The following is a 19,373-nucleotide window of genomic DNA, read 5'->3' on the forward strand; positions in this document are numbered from 1 at the left end:
TCTCTGTTCACTCTGCCCCTCCCCCCCACCTCCCCCTCACAGTGCTGAAATTCTATCTGCCTGTCATCGGACATGGTTTAGAGTCTTGTTTGTCTTCCTGTTAAAAAGTCCCACCTACTTTGCCTGTATGGATAGAAATGTGGCCACTGTATGCTTGTTTTTGACTGGTTTTGAATCCCTGAACTTACGTGTTCCATGTGTCTTGGTAACAACTAGTTGCTTTGCTCAGGATTTGCCTCTGGGCTTTGCTGAATCTGATGTGATGACAGAAAAAGTTAATTTATGCTGTTCTACCTTATTAAAGAAAAACAGCTAAGAAATTGGGTATGATTAAAAATCTGCAACAAAAGTTAACTTAAAACTGGTGACTCTGCCGGGCGGTGATGGCGCACGCCTTTGATCCCAGCACTCGGGAGGCAGAGGCAGGCAGAGCTCTGTGAGTTCAAGGCCAGCCTAGGGGAGGAACCAAAACTACACAGAGAAACCCTATCTCGGAAAAAAACAAAACAAAACAAAAAACAAACAAATCTGGTGACTCCAAATTGGAACTGCTCTGGAAACACATGGGCAGTTGCCATTTTGACTAGGGACAGAGAAGAGGGAGGTCATATGTGACTTTTCCACCATCTTAGATAGAGGTGACCATGTGGAAATGGGTCCACCAGGAGACATTAGGTCTCCAAGTTATTTTGGATTAGGATAGATTTCTGTATGAGAATTCCTGTCCTGTCCTAAAAACCAGCTTTATGGAAGACAGGATTAAAAACAATGCTGGTTGCTGAGGTATTAAAGCTGCACCTCCATGCATTCATGTACAGGGATGCATCTTACTGGCAGCCAGATTTTGCAACCAAAGAGTAAACCCCCTGATACTGATTTTAAAAAAAACATTACATTGTTTGCGATGTTAAAACTTGGTTTTGTCTTATGATTATATGTTAAAACCACAGCTGAAAACTAGAGACTGAAATATTCCTTCTAATCTTCTTGCTGTTACTAACATTGGTAAGCTGTGACTAACTGTATGTCCAGATTTAACGTATGTGCTCTCAAAGTTAAGCCTAAACAACATTCTTCTACTTCAGACAATTATCCCCTATTCCCCAAGTGCTTCAGAGATCTGAGAATATAGCATTTTAATAAAAAAAAAAAAAAAAAAAAAAAAAAAAAAGCTTCTCATGACAGAGACATGCCAGCCCCTGGCAGCGTCCTGTACCTCCTCCAAGACCACAGAAGAACTTCCACCTGGAAGCTTGCTTTAAATGTGGCAAAGCCAGCCATGCAGGAAAAAAAAAACCAAACCAAACGAACCCCCCAAAAACTGCTTTGCACTTTAAACTGCTGGGCTGGCAAGACCCTGTCCAGACTGTGAATGAGCAAGACACTGGGACCCGATTGCCCCGCTTTGCCAAGACAAGGTAGATCACTCTCTCCAAATTCCTACCCCACAGGAAAGTCTGTCGAGTCTTCTGGGCTTGGCAGCCGAAGACTGGTACTGCCTTTGGGACTTCTGTCTTCCAACAACCACGGAGAGACCAGGGACAGTTGCCTAGGTAGCGGGAAAGCTATCTCCTGCTTATTTAGTTATCCTTCTCAGATCTGATGGCATTTGATGACTAGGGTACTGATAGCCTTACCAGTTTAACAGCTGTCCCCCGACCCCCCACGAGGCTTCAACCAGCTTGGTAGCTCATTAGTTCATTAGTTAGGTTTCCTGTTGAAGATTCAGACAGGTGTGCCTCATTCACAGGCTTTGTGGTAGCGCTGACTACAGACAGTTTTCAGGAGTCCTCAGGACTTTACTGGTCCCAGCTCTCAGGACTGCATAGAAGCTTTTTGCTATTACACCAAGATGTAAATCTGTTCCAGTTGTTTTACAGACACCTGCATATGTCCCTGGGAAAGAGTTCTGCCACTGTATCAAGGAATTTGGAATGGTAGGTTAGTCCCTGGACAGGCCCACCACCCCTCCCTGCCAGACTTGTGCCAAGGCCACCCTCCAGGGGGCCCTTCAGATATGCCAGCCCCTGCACCAGTTCCAAGGATACCAACCAGGCGAATACTGGCAGATTGATTTCACCCACATACTCACTCATAAAAAGCTCTGTTATCTCTTAACTCTTATTGACACCTTTACAGGATGGATGTGCTCCCTACCTCCAGGGAAACAACAGATGTGATGAACGGCTCATGTACCCCTGAACACATCATCCCTTGATCTGGTGTGCCATCGCAAGCTCCTGGAACATCAGTGCTGGTACCACCTCTCCAGACACAAGCACTTATCTGCTCTTTTGTCTGTCTGGTTCATTCACCCTTGCCTCTCTGTACAAACAGGGCACATCTCTGTTCCATTCTTTTTCCCACAGCTAGCCTGTTCATAGGGTCACAGTGTTAGTCACAGTGTTAATAACCCATTTTTTTTCTCCTAGCAACCTGCCTTCTCCACCTCCTCAAGAACAGATGGTTGAGGTCTCCAGGATTGCAGTTAACCAAATTCTTCTTCATTCACACCTCTAGTTGAGCGTGAGCCCACCAAATCCCAACTCCCCCTTCCTCACGTCATCCCTTAAACGCAGGAAGTAGCCAGTCTTGAACTGACATCCATATGTACCCAAAAAGGTTGGGATGTTGGGGATCTCCAGCTCGCGGCCTCATTCTCAACCCTGCCCTCGATGCCCCAAGAGGTGGCCCCTCCCCTGGAGCTGCTCTCTCCAGACCCTGCCCCTCAGAAAGCCAACCAAGGGTCAGCCCCTCCCCCAGGGCTGCTCAAGACCATGTCTACAGGGTATTTTAAGACCTGGTTACCAGATCAGCTGTGTGATTTTTCTGAGAGTCACCCAGGAGTTGCTTTGCTCTGTTTATTAAACCTAGGCTTATTAATTTGGCTTGACTGGCTTATTCTATAGGCAGAGGATACCCAATAACCAGGAATCCAATACTTATCATTGACCATCCATGAACTCTTAGGTCCTACTTGGCAGTCCCCGAGGTACCCCCAGCCCTCTGGCATGACTACAGGCAGAGAGAGGCAGGGGCTCTTTCTGCCACTTTCCACCACCTGGTCCACTTCCTGCTGCCATCTTCATAGGACCCCTGGTCCTACGCATTAGCAAGCCCAGTCTTCAGGCCTCACCCTTAGGCTGAAGCTACAACTGGGGCTAGACCCAGCTGCAGGACACCCTGAGGAGGTGCAAGAGGGATGGTGGGCTGCTATGTTTGACCACAAACCAGCATGGCCCCAGAGGTCCCCACCCTCCACCTTGTCTCTAGTCGTCCTCCCCCCCCCCCCCCCCCCCCGTACTGACCATACCTTGGTTGAAGCCCTTTGGAGACCCCAGTTGTCTTTGACCTAGCAGACGCAGACTGTGTCAAACTCTGCTTTATTAGAATAGAGAACATAGGCAACAGGAGTGACGCTTGTGCTGGCAGCTCTAGGTCCCCTGCACCGGCTCCTCTTGGCCCCATGGCCTGGGAACTCCTCATAGGACTTCCTCTTGTCTGGACCTAAGGAGGCCTCCATTTTGGAAAAGCCCACAAAATGGGAGCTTCCAATGTGTATTCTGCTACCAGCTTCATAATTAGCAGCAAAATGCCCACAATGACAACAACAGCAACAAAGGACTGGACTCAGCACTTCAGGAAAGGACGTGGAGGTCACCAGGTTCACAGCGCCAGTGTTAACAACAGCATCACAATCAAGGACAAAACAAGGCTGTGTGCCTGGCCATGCCACTTCAGAGGCAGGCACACAGGGAAGCTGGCATCACAAGGACACTCTGGTGGGGCTGGCACACTTCTTCCCAGCATTAGGAAGAAGGAACTCAACATACATGTTCACATTCTCTGTGGGAGCTGTGTGGGGGTCGTAGGCAATCAATGTAAGGAATCCAGGGAGGGGAGAACACCTTAAAAAGAACACAGAAGGCCTGCTTCCTTGCACTCTCGGGCACCAGACTAGGCTGCACATGGCAGGTGGCCAGGGCTGCCATGGCTTGCACTAGCCGGTGAGCTCCACAGGCAGCTCCCTGCCACAAAGCGTTTCCCACTGACGTGCCAGCAGTGAGATGAGCTTTTCTCGGCTCTCAGCACTGGGGACAAACACCTGCCACTGGACCTCCCGGCCCTGGCCAGCCCTGCCAGGACCACCTGGCATCTCCCCAAAGTGGTCCAGGGTGACACTGCCCATGAGATCGTGACCCTGCATGTCATCAAACACAAGAGTAAGGGCCTGGGGGTAGGGCTGGTAGCCCATAAGCACCCGGTCCAAATCCCGGACACGGCGGCCATCATCTAGCCGGTATCTGTCCCTCTGTGGTGGCTCTTTGGCAAATTCAGGCAATGGATAGTGGATGTAGTCCTCATCCAGGAGAAAGATCTCAGCACTGGTGAGCAGGAGTGTCTTGGGGCGCAGTGAACCCCTGCTCCGTCCAGGTTGTGGTGGGGCCACCTGGAAGGCCTGTATATACAGTAGGATGCTGAGGGCTGGAGCCTTTTCAGGACCAGCCATCTTCTGTGCCATGATAAAGGTCAGGTCCCCAACCTCTTCCTCACTGGGGTAGGTGAACTTGACACGGCTGGAATGGATCAGCTCATAGTTCTCCATTTTCCCTACAGAAAGATGTGACACCAGGGTTGTAGCCTGGGCTAGCCTGTGTGAGGTTAGAAGCAACAGTAGCCCCACACCAGCCTAGACTCTAAATGAGAGGTAGTGGAAGGTTCTCCAAGGTCTGGGCTGAGAGCTACACCTGCTGGATGAGACTCCTGGGATGGAGTCTCTGCCATGGAAGAGGCCCACATAAAGCCCTGGCCAGCTTGGCAGAGAAGAGGGAAAGTTAGAGACAGGAGCAGTGAGGGTTCTGGGAGTTGGGGTACCTGTGTTCTTGTCCCCAAATTCTGAGTAGAAGTCCTTATCCACAGGCTCAGGGGAAGGGGAGCGCTCCAGTGAGGAGAGCACGAGCATAAGGTGCTGGAGGAAGCAGTGTGTCAGGTAGCTGTCCCGAGTCAAGCACGTGACCACCTGCGATGGGGAGGGGCCTGCACAAGAAGGCACCAGTCACAGCTACAGGCCACCACTCCCATGCCCTGCAAGGTCCCTACCCAGAAAACCAGGACCCGAGGGTCCATGTGGGAGGGCATCATGGACCCAGGGAGGTGGCCGTATCTCAGGCAGGAAGGGCTGAGACATTTTTCTGGAAGGGGATACAGGCGTGAGGGGAAGAGCTTAGCTTTCTGTCTTCAGGAAGTGTGAGTCAGAAACATCCTGCCCTAGGCACTCCACTGCAGTTTGGGCTGGCTGCTCCCTGCACACCCACCTCCTGCTATAAACTCTGGGGCGGAGTGCTGCCATCTCTGCAGTCCCTGAAGCCGCTTCCTCCCACCCGACTGGCTGGCTCTCCACTAACGTGTCCAGTGATAGTGCACCCACAAGTCCGAGGTGGAAGCCACCGCCACACTGGCCTTCATCCAAACTGCGACAAAACATACCAGGTCACTTACCCGTCAGCCGGAAGTACTGGTCAAAAAGGCCGACGTTGACAGACTGCAGGTCACTGAGCTTGAACACAAAGCACTGAGAGATGTGGAAAGGACTGTTGTTATAGTCTGGGTTTTTCTGGTTCCAGAAATCTGTGGTGGAGAGAAGAGGCTGTGGTTAAACATGTCCAGCAGGAAGGTCACCTGGCAAGGAGTCACCACATCTGCACGTGCGGAGGACTTCTAGGAGACTGGTGGGGGTATCAGCCTCAACCAAGTTTAGCTCAGCAGAGGCACCAAGTCACTGGATGAGGCTGCCACTGAGCTCCCAGAGGCAGAGGCTGCCAAATCCTTGCATGTGACAACCGGTTCCCAAGCATTTCCTGGCATGGCACATCTGTGTTTGGCCTTAGGTCCGTAGACAGTTCTAAGAGGGAAGTGCTGTTGTCACCCTTCCTCAGGGAAGGGACTCTCAGCCCAGAGCTAACCGCTCTGAGCCCCTGCAGCCGAGTGCCTACCCTGGAGTGGTTCGGAGAAGTAGCGCCGGAAACTGTCGTGCAGCACCAAGTACACGGCCTTGGTGGAGAGCAGCACGCAGGCGGTCACCTCCAGCCCCGGGCTCTGGTAGAACACCACCGAAGACCACAGCAGGTGCCGCAGCTCCTCGTTTTCAACCTGGGCACAGAGGGCTTATGTGGGAGGCTGCAGGAGGCGGTGGATGGGCCAGCCCACACCTCCCTGCCTTCTTGTGCACGCTGGAGGGCAGACTCCAGGCAGCACATGCCTCACTTGTGTCAGCCCCGCGACTGTGGTGACTCCTGGGTCCTAGGAACTGCTCATGGCCTTAGAGGAGAAGGGACAGGAGGCTCATCTCATTCATCAAATAAACTCAGAGCAGGGAAGAGGTGCGAATAGGAGGTGGACATGGCAGTATGTACCTGCACCAGGGCTACACAGTTAGATATGGCAGAGGGCGCACCTGGCTGGGAGAGGAGTGGCAAACCTCTTGACCCAGATCCTCAATCCTGTGAGCAGATGAAGCTGAGGCCCACATGATGTCAGAGAAACCTGGGACCTGAGGATGTCCCCAAACAAACCCTGCCCTACCCTCAGGACTGACTGGTACCACAGCAGAGCCCATACCTCTCACCACACAAGTGCCAGGCAGCGAGACCAGGCCAATACCTCGGCAATGCTGCTGTGGAAGAGATCAACGATGGCACTCCCCTGAAGACTGGCAATGTGTTGGAGTGACGGGCAGATTGGCAAGTAAGAGGGGATCTGATTCTCCTCAGATGTGGACTGGATCAGGCGCTTGCTTGGGTACTGGGCAGGGGCCTCAGCTTGTGCTGGAGCCTCCGCTGGAGCTGGAGCCTCTGTAGGAGCTGGAGCCTCCGCTGGAGCTGGAGCCTCTGTAGGAGCTGGAGCCTCCGCTGGAGCTGGAGCCTCTGTAGGAGCTGGAGCCTCCGCTGGAGCTGGAGCCTCTGTAGGAGCTGGAGCCTCCGCTGGAGCTGGAGCCTCCGCTGGAGCTGGAGCCTCTGTAGGAGCTGGAGCCTCCGCTGGAGCTGGAGCCTCCGCTGGAGCTGGAGCCTCTGCAGGAGCTGGAACTGGAGCCAAGGCCTCTGCTGGGACTGCAGCTGGAGCTGGAGCTGGAGCCGGAGCTTCTGCTGGGGTCTCCTGTGGTCGCTGCTTATCACTACATCTCCCAGTGACCCAAGAAATGCCAAATAAACATGTGGACTCCATCCAGATTCCTATCATGTGCACATCAGAATGTGATGGCCAACTGTATACCACGTGCTAGTCTTGGGGGTCCTGGGATGACCTATGTCATCACTATGCTCTTCATGGGAGGTCCACACAGCACAGGGCAAGTGTCAGCCCACCCAGAGCCAGCCATACACACGTAATAAAGGCTTTGGCTCATGGACTGAAAGTTCATCTTCTAAAGAAATTTATCCAACTTTACTTTATGTACAGTGGTGTGAAGATGTCAGATTCCCCTGGAACTGGAGTTACAGACAGTTGTGAGTTGCCATGTGGGTGCTGGGAATTGAACCTGGGTCCTCTGGAAGAGCAGCCAGTGCTCTTAACCACTGAGCCATCTCCCCAGCCCTGAAAGTTCATTTTAAAGCACTCCAGAGGCATCAGAAAGGCCACTTCAGAGTTATGACTTGGGTGCAAGGTGTTAGATGTGTTAGAAATGCCACCCTCGAGTACTTATGCAAGAACCCAAGTTAGAACCTGGGTGTGTATGCAAGCAGAGGGAGAACCTAAACTCAAAATGCTCTTCAGTTTGTTTGGGATGTCTTCAGGTAACCCAGGCATGTAGCCTACTCAGCCACCACTGCACATGGCCATGCTGGAATGTCACTGGTCTAAGACCTGTTAACGCTCAGAAACTTAAAGCTCATGGGAGCTGGGAGTCTCCAGCATTCAACTCACAGGGCCATACCCAGTGAAGGGGTAGGGTCCTTTAGATGCTGCCCTCTCCATCATCCACAGGACCATACCCAATGAAGGGGTAGGGTCCTTTGGATGCTGCCCTCCTCATCCATCAGATCCAGTCCAACTGCTGTAGTCCCTGGGGCCATGATCTGGCATTTGACCAAATACTCAAGAAGCTGCTAGGCTACTCTGCTGCCATGGGTGGGCAGATACATCTTTAGGGGCCTTTAGGGGCTGCTGGGCTACTCTGCTGCCATGGATGTGCAGATACATCTTTAGGGGCCTTTAGGGGCTGCTGGGCTACTCTGCTGCCATGGGTGTGCAGATACATCTTTAGGGGCCTTTTGGGGCTGCTGGGCTACTCTGCTGCCATGGGTGTGCAGATACATCTTTAGGGGCCTGGTTTCTGCAGGAGTCCCAGGAGAAAGCCAGGCTGTGGTAGCTTGGAAGGAAGCCAAGGTACATACCAACTGAGCTTCACATGGTGAGTGGAGATATGGGACAGCCACCTCTGTACAGGTGTAAGAGGGGCACTGGGTTCAGCTGTTGGAGTTGAAAGCCCTATGGATCATCAGCTGGGGACTGGCTGAGGGAGAGGGTAGACCCAAGAGATGCTAAGGAGAACCAAAGGTAAAGATAGGGTCTCATCATTCTGCCAGGATAGAGAACCCGAGCTATTAGATTCTCGCCCTGCTCCCAGGTAGGGAAATTCTTCAACAGAAAGCAGGACACTCACAAGGAATCCAAGGGGAGGGGCCAGTGTGGATAGGCTCTAGCTGCCAACTCTTTCCTGCTAAGCACTGCAATCTCCCCTCAAAGAAAAGATGACCTACCCAGACACTTTGGTCTTCAGAAAGTCCCTTGGGAGGGGTTCCCAAGTTAGACACAACTCAGTCCTTCCTGAGAAGGGCTTTGTGTGTGGTGCTAAAAAATAAGCTTGGGAGCTGGTCTCAGGAAGGGTACCTGAAGCAGTCCTTAGCTGACAGTGCCAGCCACAGGAGGAGATCCCTGGCAGCGGCAGCGGAACAGGAGGAGGAGGAGGAGGAGGAGGAGGAGGAGGAGGAGGAGGAGGGGGAGGAGGAGGAGGAGGAGACGACGACGACGACCCAGAAACCATGCTTGAGCATATGCAAAGACAGTGCTAGGACCGGGGACAAAGCAAGACAGGGCTGGCTCCCTTAACCTGTCCTGCATAGGACAGCTTGCCTGGGCTGCTTTTAAGCCTCTGGAGATCTGGAGCACTAAGCAAGGGCTGAGGGTGGTCAGGGTTGGAAAGAAGCTGGAGGAAAGAGAAAGTAAAGGCAGACTCCCACAAAGTACAAATGCCCAGAGAGCGAGCACACCCAAGCCAATCCCAGGCCCCAGGTCCCAAGAGCCTGCACTAGTCTCACCTGGCCCTGCCCTTGGCAGACTGGCCACCCAGGAGGGGGCTTTGGGATCCTGGTCCAGCTGCAGGAGTCTTGGAGATGACAACAGTCTTCAGGTCCTGCAGTGAGGCCCGTAGCTGATTGTAGATGCGCAGGAAGTGGAATTTCTCGTGGGGCAGCACAAAGATGGCGGTAACAAAGCGGTAGCCAACCAGCAGCTCGAGCACATGGCCATCGGCAAAGGCACCCCGTGGCTGGGTGCAGCTGCGAGTGGGGTCCAGCAGCACAGTGGAGAGCGGTACCCGGCTAAGCTTGAAGCTATTGCGGTTGCGGCAGTTGTGGGTGCCACGACTGGGCATAGGGTTGAAGTCGGCCTTGATGACATTGAGATGCTGGGGAGTGAGCAGCAGCCAGTAGGGGATGGCAGCGGACTTGACGGCCTCAGAGGGTGCACAGCAGGAGCGCCGCACTGCCGAGCAGAGTGTGCAGCTAGCCCACTCGATGTCGCCCGAGTAGTCCCCAGCAGCCGTCTGGACCATGCGCTTGTCACTATAGACCAAGTAGACGGGGAAGCACCCCTGGCTGCGCTCCTGACAGCCACCATCCACCTTGTAGAAGGTGAGCAGCTGGCGCAAGAACTCCTGCAGGCTGGTGTGGCTGCCATAGAGGATGGGGCTGCACAGCATGGCCATGTGCTGTGGTGCAAAGCAGGAGCGTAGGTCAGCATGGAACTCGTGCAAGTTGGCAGCATCCGAAATGATGAAGAGTGTGTTCTCACTGTGCCGCACCTTGAGTACCAGACACAGCTCTGGCATGAGGAAGCCAAACTCGGTGAGGTCGCCATGAGGGAAGCAGAAGACGAAACGCAGGGCTGAGAGGATGTGTTGGCTGCTGCCTCGTGACTCCTGGTGTGGGATTTCGAAGACAGCAATGCCGAAGTCAGTGAGCACAAGGCAGGCAGCAAACTGGCGGATGCTGCCCTGCACATGGATCAGAAAGCACCACAGCACCTTGAGGATGCGGATGTGCTCCAGCAGAAAGTCCTCGTCAGCGCCTAGGGCCCACTCCAGAGCCAGACGCTCCTCTTCAGCCTCCTCATCTTCCTCATCTTCCTCATCCTCCTCTTCTCCCTGGCCACTGCCCTCCTCTTCTTCTACGTCTGGGGGTCCCATTTCAAAGTAGCGGTTTTCAGCAACATCCTCCTCTTCTTCCTCTTCTTCCTCCTCCTCGCCCTGTTCCCCCTGGGCTTCCTCTCGCTGGTTGGCAGCCTCAATCCAGGCAGGCAGTTGCCGTTCAATGGCCTGGCGGATCAGTGTGCTGAGGCGCTGGATGAAGTCCTGGTTGGTGGCCGTGTAGCCAATGCAAGTGAAGGGCAGGAAGATGATCTGGCCTGACCCGGGCACCACCTGAACCTCTGGCTCTGCATGTTCGGGGCTGCGCAAGGAGAGACTGGGTCAAGGACACAGGCACATTCCATATCCTCATCTGCTGTAGCACCCTGACCCTGGGAAGCCAATCCATGGACCTCCTGAGCCTCTCCTACAGCTGAGCCGGTTCCAGTGGCTGCCATCAGGATGGGTAGCCAACCTGAGTCCAGGTTTCTACACACTCAGATCACAGCTATCCACCACAGCCTGCACAAACCAATCTGGCTTCCATAACAGAAGTGTCTGTCATTTGGATGCTGCCAGGCGTCAAAGGGGCAACGACGTATTCCAAGGTGAATCTCTTTGTTGAAAAATGACTACCTTTAGGGACATTCTGGCTTTCTAGGCAGTAAATCAAGTTGAGTGGGTCCTAGGACCATCACATTTAAATTCCTGTCCCTTTTGCACTCTGCAACCTTCCCATGAACAAGAATTAGAAATATGCTGTAGCCAGGCACAGCGGGGCAAGCCTTTAATCCCAGAACTGGGCAAAGGCAGGTGGATCTCTCTGAGTTTTGAAGCCAGCCTGTCTATGTAGTGAATCCCAGGCTAGCCAGGGCTATGTAGAGATCCTGTCTCAATAAAATAAAATAAATAAATAAAAACAGACTTCTGTAAAGGGCCAAGGAGTTAATGTTTCATGATGTGTGTGCTGGTCCTATCCATGGAATTTTGTTTAAACAGGAATTTAAGAATGTAATAATTAGGGGCCTGATAGATGGCTCAACAGTTAAATATGCTCAGAGTTCTCGTAGAGGATCTAAGTTTGTTTCTTAGCACCCACATGGTGGCTAACAACCATCTGTAATTCCAGTTGCAGGAGATGTGATGCTGTCTGTCTTGGCTTCCAAAGGCACCAAGCATACATGTGGTGCACAAATATATACATGCAGGCAAATACTCACATACTCAGAATTAAAATAAACAATTTACTTGTTTGTTTGTTTTGAGACAGGATCTTTCTGTAGCCCTGGCTGTTTGGGAAATTGCTATGTAGACCAGACTATCCTTGAACCTATGGAGATGTATCTGTCTGCTTCTGTTTCTTAAGTGCTGAAATTAAAGAAGTACACCACTGTGCCCAGAAAAATAAACAAATGTTAAAAACAGTAACAACAAAAAGAAGCAGCAGCCAGGCATGATGGCGCACTCCTTTAATCCCAGCCAACAGGAGGCAGAGGCAGGCCAATTTTGTGAGTTCGAGACCAGCCTGGTCTACAAAACAAGTTCCAGGGCAGTCAGGGCTCAGGCAAAAAACAAACACAAAACAAAAGCAACCACCACCACCACCACCACCACCACCACCTAGCAAGGTGGGAGAGGCTTAGTTCTGTGATGCCAACACTCAGGCTGAAGAGGAGTGACGCCATGAAAATGAGGTCAGCTCGAGCACAGCACAACACAAGCCCCACCAGCAAACCAAGAGAGAACACTGACTCCTGGCTCACTGTACAAACAGACCATGGCCCAAACTGGCTTTGATTTGCCAACCTCTATTGTAGGACGATGTCAATTAGACAGCTGAGGGGAACCAGCCAGAGCTCCTCTCAGCTGTGCTGGAGTAAAGACAGACTTCTACGAACAGGCTACTAACAAGAGCCCTCTGTGTGCTCAGTCTGCAGCGGAGACTGAAGCTCTCTTGCCTACCTTGCACCACCAACAGCTCCTGGCACATCCCTTAAGTCTTCAGACGCCACCTGACAGGAGAGAACGGTAAGCCTCACCTGCTGCAACTGTTCCTTGGCACTCAGCAGGTGCTGCCTGGCCACCTCTATGCTCCATGCTGGGTGTGCTCTGGAACTTGGGGAAATGCTCATTTGTCTATCTTTCTAATATTCAGTACGGCTGGCTTTCCCACCCATCTGACCTGAGCTTACACACCCAACCCTGGAGCCTGTTTCCATCTGGGGGATCTTTGTGCTATGTACCCAGGCAGTGCACATGATGAAAGGTGGTTCTGGCAAGGTCCCCCAGTGCTTTCTGCATTCTAGGTTGAGACTACGTCCCTTTCCTATAATCTTACGGACAGAGTACTCAGGACAGACAAAGCTTCTGCAAACTGTCTTACATCACATGACCATGACCCTGCTGTGCAAGAACAGGTGGGCAGGGAGGTCCAGGCATGGGGCATACAGCACCAGGCACTCATTTTCCTCTTCTTTTTTCCAGGGACACAGAGATGGGCCCCAGAAGCCTGGACAACAGCTACAAAAAAGCGTTAGAGTCATACTGTTCAGACCACCAAGGTGACATGTGGGAAGGGACAAAGTGGCCTCAGGGTGCTATTCTCCTTGAGCAGCCAGCTCATATGTGCCCAAAGAATGCCCACCTTCCCTGTCCCGCAGGGCCCCAGTATCGCCTGTTCCCGTGGGATGGAGGAGGCCAAACTCAGACCCTTAACCACTTGGTCTATGAAGATGACCCAACTGGGGACACTACAAGAGAAAGGAAGACTGCATGTCATGCAAAGTGCCCCCAGAAGCCCTAGCAACACAGGCCACATCCCACTTCAAACAATGTCAGACAGCAGCATCATGGTTGAAGAAACAGTCCCCAGGAGCAGGCAAGGGTATTACCTGTCCTGCGGGGATAGATTCCAAGGAGTCAGAACAGTCTTGGGCAATGGGCCGGTCCTCGGGCGGTAGACTGTCAGTGGAGGAGAGGCTGCTGGCCAGGGCCTCTTCCTGTACGAACATGATTCCTGCAGAGATGGGGTGGGCAGGTGGGCAGGAAGAGCAGCTGTTCAACAAGAGGCTAGGCCTGGGGCTCGTGGCACGGCCAGGCACTAGCCAGACCCCCAAGTCATTATATGGGTCACAGAATAAAATGCAGTAACTCAGTAACTCCTCAGCAACTCAGGACTGAGCAAGTGGCTGCTCTCTACAGTCAAGGGGGGGGGGGCTTCCTGAGCAGACAAGCTGGGGAAGGAATCATGAAGACCAAACCCCTAGGTGCACGCTACAGTCTGAGACAAAAAAATGCACAGAGAACAAAAGTGCTCGGAATAGAAACAAAGGCCTATATCTTAACCTCTTAACCTTTAAGGAGTTCTTCTTAGAGATTATAGGAATGGGAAAGAGTTGTTTGAAAACTGAGAATGCAAAGAATATCAACAGACATTCCACGGAAGAATGACTAGTAGACAGAACATACAGAACAATGCTTTCACAGAGAAAGACACATTGAAACAGGAGACTATCTTTGCTCTTACTAAGACCTGGTTAGAGCATGCAGCTTGGCCCAGCCTACTAGGAAGTGGTGGGCACTGGGGTTCAAGCTGCTCCACCTGTCAGGAAAGCAGTTTGGGGATATACTTATCAATAGCCTTAGGCATACTGGAACGCTGTCCAAAGGAAGGACTACAAGTGACACTGTGCCCTCATCTGGTATCTCTGCAGGGCTTGCAAATTCCAAGCTTGCAAATTCCTTTAGCAAGAAGCCAGGCTTTGCAGACTGCAGACTTTACTCTTTTTTTTTTTTTTTTTTTTTTGAGACAGGGTTTCTCTGTAGCTTTGGAGTCTGCCCTGGACTAGCTCTGTCCTTGAACTCACAGAGATCCGCCTGCCTTTGCCTCCCGAGTGCTGGGATTACAGGCGTGTGCCACCACCACCCAGCGACTTGACTCTTGTATGGCTTGCTGAACACAGCTGGAGTTTGAAGCCACAGGCCGCCTTACCAGGGTGCCCAGCTGACTGTCCTAGGGGTGGTAGCATCCTACTCATGCACTTTGAAAGGCAGTGGTTACTGAAGCCATACTGAAGGTATTTTATGAACAGTCAGTCTGTTTAGATCCATTACTTCACTCCAGTTTGCAACTTAGTTAAGGGGAAATCCCTTCTCCCCACTTAAAAAACAACCAAAACAACAGCAAACCATGCTTCAAACTGTAGCTAACCGGTCTAGAAGAGTCCTGCTTCCACAGCCTGGCTTCGCTACTAAACAGCCACCACGGCCCAATTAAATGACTGAACACTCAGAGTCCATGCATGACACCTTGTTCAGCTTGACTGCCGCCTAGAATAGGACAACTCACCTGCCAAGCCCAGGTTCTCTGCCCAAAGGGTAAGCAGGCAGCCCAAGCCCAGGTACCCCAGGAAGCTAAGCTGCAGAGGCTGCGAGGGAGAAAGGCAGCAAGCACACAGCCATGCACAAAGCGCCCCCGGCCTTGGCTTATGTTGCCCTTGCTCCTGTATCTTAACTCAACCCATCTTTCAAGAGTCATCTCTGATACCACCTCTGCTGCAGTCCTAAAAGTATTCCCAAACTGTTCTACCTTGTTCTTCCATAGGCATACAGTCTCTCTCCCCAAGTGGCTCCATATTCCTAGAGGCACCGTCCTGAAACCCCAACTCAGGACGAAGGAAGGAGCCCCTAACTACCAATTCTGTCGAGCCTTAGCAGTGCTAAGCACCTCCCCGGCATTAGCTCATGCGCACCTCTTGTTATTTACCACATTTCATCAAATCTAAGATCTGTGGATGAGGTGCCATCTTGGTCATAGGAGATGTCCACGGAAGGTTTTCCCACGACTCCATCACGATTATCAGCTGGCTGACAGCAACTAGGGGACGCCACTGACTGAAAGACGCATCTCAATTTCAGAGAAGTCACAGGGTGGAAATGGGTGCATCTTAGAATCCATGAAGTAGCATGTATCCACTTTATAGTGGAGAAAACAGAGGAGGCTGCAAGAGGTTCCAAGAGGCTGTGCGTCGCTTGAGCTCTCACGGCCAGGAAGATGGAACATGACCTCAGCTGCCTGCCTGCTTCTAATCACGTCTACCACACAGCCTTCTCTCCATCCCCAGACAGGGCTGGAGAATGAACTCTGGTATTTTGGACACTGGCCCCTATCAGTCACAATCTCCCACTGCTCTAACAGCTGTGACGACTAGAGGCCTGGTGTTTTCTGGACAGCACCCCCTTCGGGTAGGCCTCAAATGCCCAGTTTTTTCACAAGTGTGTTTTCTATAGCTCAGGCTGGGAGCCACCAGAGTAAGTCAGAAAAGCTGATCTCACACAGAAAAATTCCTGTCCACCCAGGCCAGCTCCAATAACACATGGCCAAACACACATCGATGTGGGTGCTTCATTTGTGAAGACAAAAAAGAAAAGAAAAAAAGCAGTATTTTCTTGCCACTACCCACCCCCACCCCGGCCTTGTTTGGGCATGAGGAAATGCAGACAGGACAGTCTGTCTGCTTCCTTCCGGGACCATGGCCTGTACAAACAAGTGGTCAGAAAGGGCCACTCAGCAAATGGGATGGGGACATCAGGAGTCCTCAGACAGGGGCTTGACCTTTGTCATTTCTCACCCAAAGGAAAGAGATGTGCACACAAAGACATCCACTGTAGTTTTATTTACAAGAGGTGTAAATCTGTGACAACATCTCTCAGTGTCCAATGCCCGGGGAAAAGGGGACACACTACAGAGCACCCAGGGGTAAAAGGGCACCCAGGAAGGGGTAGATGAGGCTTGCCCCAGGCTGCAGAGACTTCACCACCACAAGGAAGAGGGCTGCTGGCAGCTGCGGCCTGGAGGAGAGAGCCGCTCCTCCTGCCTAGACAGGGGCCGCTTTTGGCCTTGTTCCTCACTTGCCTGTCCATGACATGCGCGCGCGCGCGCGCGCAAGCACGGACACGGACACACACACACTCACGCGCACACACACACACGCGCACACACACACACGCGCACACACACTCACTCACGCGCACACACACACACACACACACACACGCACACACACACACACACACACACACGCATGCGCACACGCATACTTATTCAACAAATGATAGAACAGGTTATATCTTGGACCTCGGGACCTTAGTATTGCCCTGTCCCCAGAAGGCTATGGTTGCATGCTTTCTATATGGGATAATACTGTGGGAACCTGAAGAGAGGTCAGGGAAACTTCCTCACAGAGACTCAAACTTTCTTCCTCTTGTATGAAGAATAAAAAAAAGAATAAAAATTGTTGTCAAAGTCTGACAAAGCCAATGGGCAGATGTGCCAGCACCTAGCTCCACTACTGCGTTTTCATGGCTTCTCTTCTGCATGTCACGGCTGTGATCTCAGGCTGTTGTGCACAGGGATTCTGCCTTAACCTAAGGGAGTGCCGTCTCTCCTGTAGCTCAGGCTTCTTGCCCTACAGGACTGCTGTGGAGGGTCTGTGCCACAGATGCCTTCCTTGCTCTCCTTGGTGTGCATGTCACAGTTTGGTGCTGCTAGTGGGGAGAACTTCCCTTTCCCCAGGATCTCAGCCCTTTCTAGAAAAGTTTCCTCCATTGGGGTCACCAGGTCAAGGAGTAGAAATGTATTTCTGGCTCTCAAAACCTAGGGCCAAACTAGTTTCTCAAGACCTCACACCAAGTTCTGCATCTCCAGGAGCCTGGGCAGGCGGCGTTCTTTCCCGTGTGTCCCGAGCCTCAGCTCCACTTGGGACGGCATACCTGCCCCTCTTCTGTTGGGGCCAGGCCGGCAGCCACGCTCATGGCACCTGGTTCCCTCACTCATCTCCGAGGACGCCTGGGTTCAGAGGTGAAAGCCCTTTGAAAATGCTCACAGATGAAAGGGAGTGCTCTTCCAGGGTTCATGGGGACAGACAGCCCCTCTTGGTCCCATGAATGCAGTATTTGGGACCTTGAGTGCCAGAAGCACCACAACAATAAAGGTAAGCTCTCTCCACAGGGTCAAGGGTCCCAGACTCAGGGACATAACAAGGCCTGACTTTCTAGGAGCTGACCTGCCCACACTGTCTGCAGGGGAACAGACCCTCATGAGCCAAGAGCCTAAGCCTGCTCAAAGGGCAGCCTCAGTTCCTGTCCAACACCCCGTGGTACCCTATAGGAAATGGATGTGACATAAAGGGGTAGGGGTCCTCACTAAGCAAACAATAGCGCTGAAATCAGGCCGGGCACCTCCCTGCCATGTGCCACCCAAGGAGCCAGCCTGCAGAAGATGCTACCCTCCCCGTTCCTGACCCTGTAGGAAGCAAGTGCCAACCTTTCTCCCTCAAGCCTAGCTCTGCCTGTGGTCCAGGCAGCACCAAGCAGCTCAGCTAGGAGGAAGGTCTATTCATGATTACCTTGGTTGGAGAGAATAGGCTGAGGCAGGGAGGCTGAGGTGGGAGCTGCAGTGGGTGGGGAGCTGCTGGGTCTGATGCAGGGAGCAGCTGAGAGTCGGGAGTCCTCAACAACCTGAGGAAGAACACTGAGTCAGTCCAGGAGAGAGGAAAGAACACGAAGAACAGGAAAGCTGAGGCCAGTGATGTGGAGGAAAGAGCTTAGCATCCCCCAACCAGAGGATGTTGAAAACGATCTCATACAGTCAAGCAGTAGGCCCATCACTGTACCACTTGAGGACCCAGCCTGAGGTTTCATGGGGAGAAGGGGGTGGTAATGATCAGAGACCTGAGGGAGTCCATGGCTCAGTTTCCCCAAGCAAAGTTCCATCCTTGGCTGGCTCTCCTACCCTAAATGCTTACCTTCTTTTCTGTGTTGCTCAGTTTGGACTTGACATCCTTGGCTTTCTGAATGGCTTTCAGTACTTCCACAGTGTCCAGTTCCTTCTCTGTGGTTGCTGCATCATCTAGACAGATCTGCAGAGTCCAGAAAGTAGCTCACAGCATGGAGACTGGCGAAGCACATTGGAGAAATGGTGGGTCCTGCTAAGACGGGGTCTGAGCACCCTACAGGCCCTGAGAAGATACTGGAGGCTAAGAGAGGCTCCTCACCACCGAAGCACATTGGAGAAATGGTGGGTCCTGCTAAGACGGGGTCTGAGCACCCTACAGGCCCTGAGAAGATACTGGAGGCTAAGAGAGGCTCCTCACCACGACGTAAGTGCCCTGGAACCACCTTGGAGGGCCCATGGTGGTCCCACATAGCTGAATCCATCCTCAGGAGTCCCTCTCCACTAAGAGGGGGCAGCAGCCTCTTGAGAAGGGAGTGAGTGGACTGAGGACTTACTTATAGGCAAACACAGGCAGACCTGACACTGTCAGAGAGCAGGAAGAGAACCTTCTGGACAAGGGAGGAGTGGGGCGAAGATCACAGTGTATGGGAGAAGGCAGGAGTCTGCAGAGCTGTGGGCTGGCATGCAGGCAGAAAGACCACACAAAGGATTGTCCAAAAGCACTGGACGGGTACTTTTTTGTCTGTTTATGTGTTTGTTTGCTTATTTATTTATTTATTTTGGTTTTTTCGAGACAGGGTTTCCCTGTGTAGCTTTGCGCCTTTCCTGGAACTTACTTGGTAGTCCAGGCTGGCCTTGAACTCACAGAGATCCACCAGGCTCTGCCTCCCAAGTGCTGGGATTAAAGGCGTGCGCTACCACTGAACCCAGGGCCCTGCGCTTACTAGGCAAGCACGGCAAGCACTCTACCACTGAGCTAAATCCCCAGCCCCACCCTTTTTTTTTTGAGACACAGTCTCACTACATCACCTAGGCTGGCCCTGGACTCTGGATAACCCTCTTGCTTTAGATCCTGAGTTCTGGAATTACAAGTATAATCAGTTATCTCCAGCAAGAGATGACATCTTATGAAAATTATCTTAAGGCCAAGCAGTGGTGGTACACACCTTTAATCCCAGCACTCAGGCCAGGAAGACTCCAGGAACACATAAATACAGAGGGATTGTCTTCAACTTT

At 52.2% G+C, this 19,373-nt stretch overlaps 1 protein-coding gene across 4 annotated transcripts in view; it reads right to left on the reverse strand.

Annotated features, from left to right (window-relative positions):
- Nucleotides 1-3,366: 3,366 nt before the first annotated feature.
- Nisch (nischarin) overlaps nt 3,367-19,373 on the reverse strand; it is a 37,752-nt gene continuing 21,745 nt past the window's right edge. Inside the window, exons 12-22 of one of the 4 annotated variants that reach the window (XM_036198580.1) lie at nt 18,208-18,321; nt 17,809-17,920; nt 13,294-13,418; nt 12,365-12,414; nt 9,315-10,724; nt 6,868-7,171; nt 6,661-6,831; nt 5,994-6,150; nt 5,500-5,628; nt 4,876-5,037; nt 3,367-4,611 (exon numbers count right to left, since the gene is read on the reverse strand). In XM_036198580.1, coding sequence (XP_036054473.1) covers nt 4,001-4,611; nt 4,876-5,037; nt 5,500-5,628; nt 5,994-6,150; nt 6,661-6,831; nt 6,868-7,171; nt 9,315-10,724; nt 12,365-12,414; nt 13,294-13,418; nt 17,809-17,920; nt 18,208-18,321 — 3,345 coding nt within the window. In that variant the 3' untranslated portion in view covers nt 3,367-4,000. Of the gene's footprint in view, nt 4,612-4,875; nt 5,038-5,499; nt 5,629-5,993; nt 6,151-6,660; nt 7,178-9,314; nt 10,725-12,364; nt 12,415-13,293; nt 13,419-16,448; nt 17,250-17,808; nt 17,921-18,207; nt 18,322-19,373 lie in introns of those variants that run through there. The other 3 variants (XM_036198581.1, XM_036198579.1, XM_036198582.1) reach the window with 3 other exon arrangements.

Source organism: Onychomys torridus, chromosome 9 (assembly GCF_903995425.1).
Source record: "Onychomys torridus chromosome 9, mOncTor1.1, whole genome shotgun sequence".
Classification (NCBI taxonomy): Eukaryota; Metazoa; Chordata; class Mammalia; order Rodentia; family Cricetidae; genus Onychomys; species Onychomys torridus.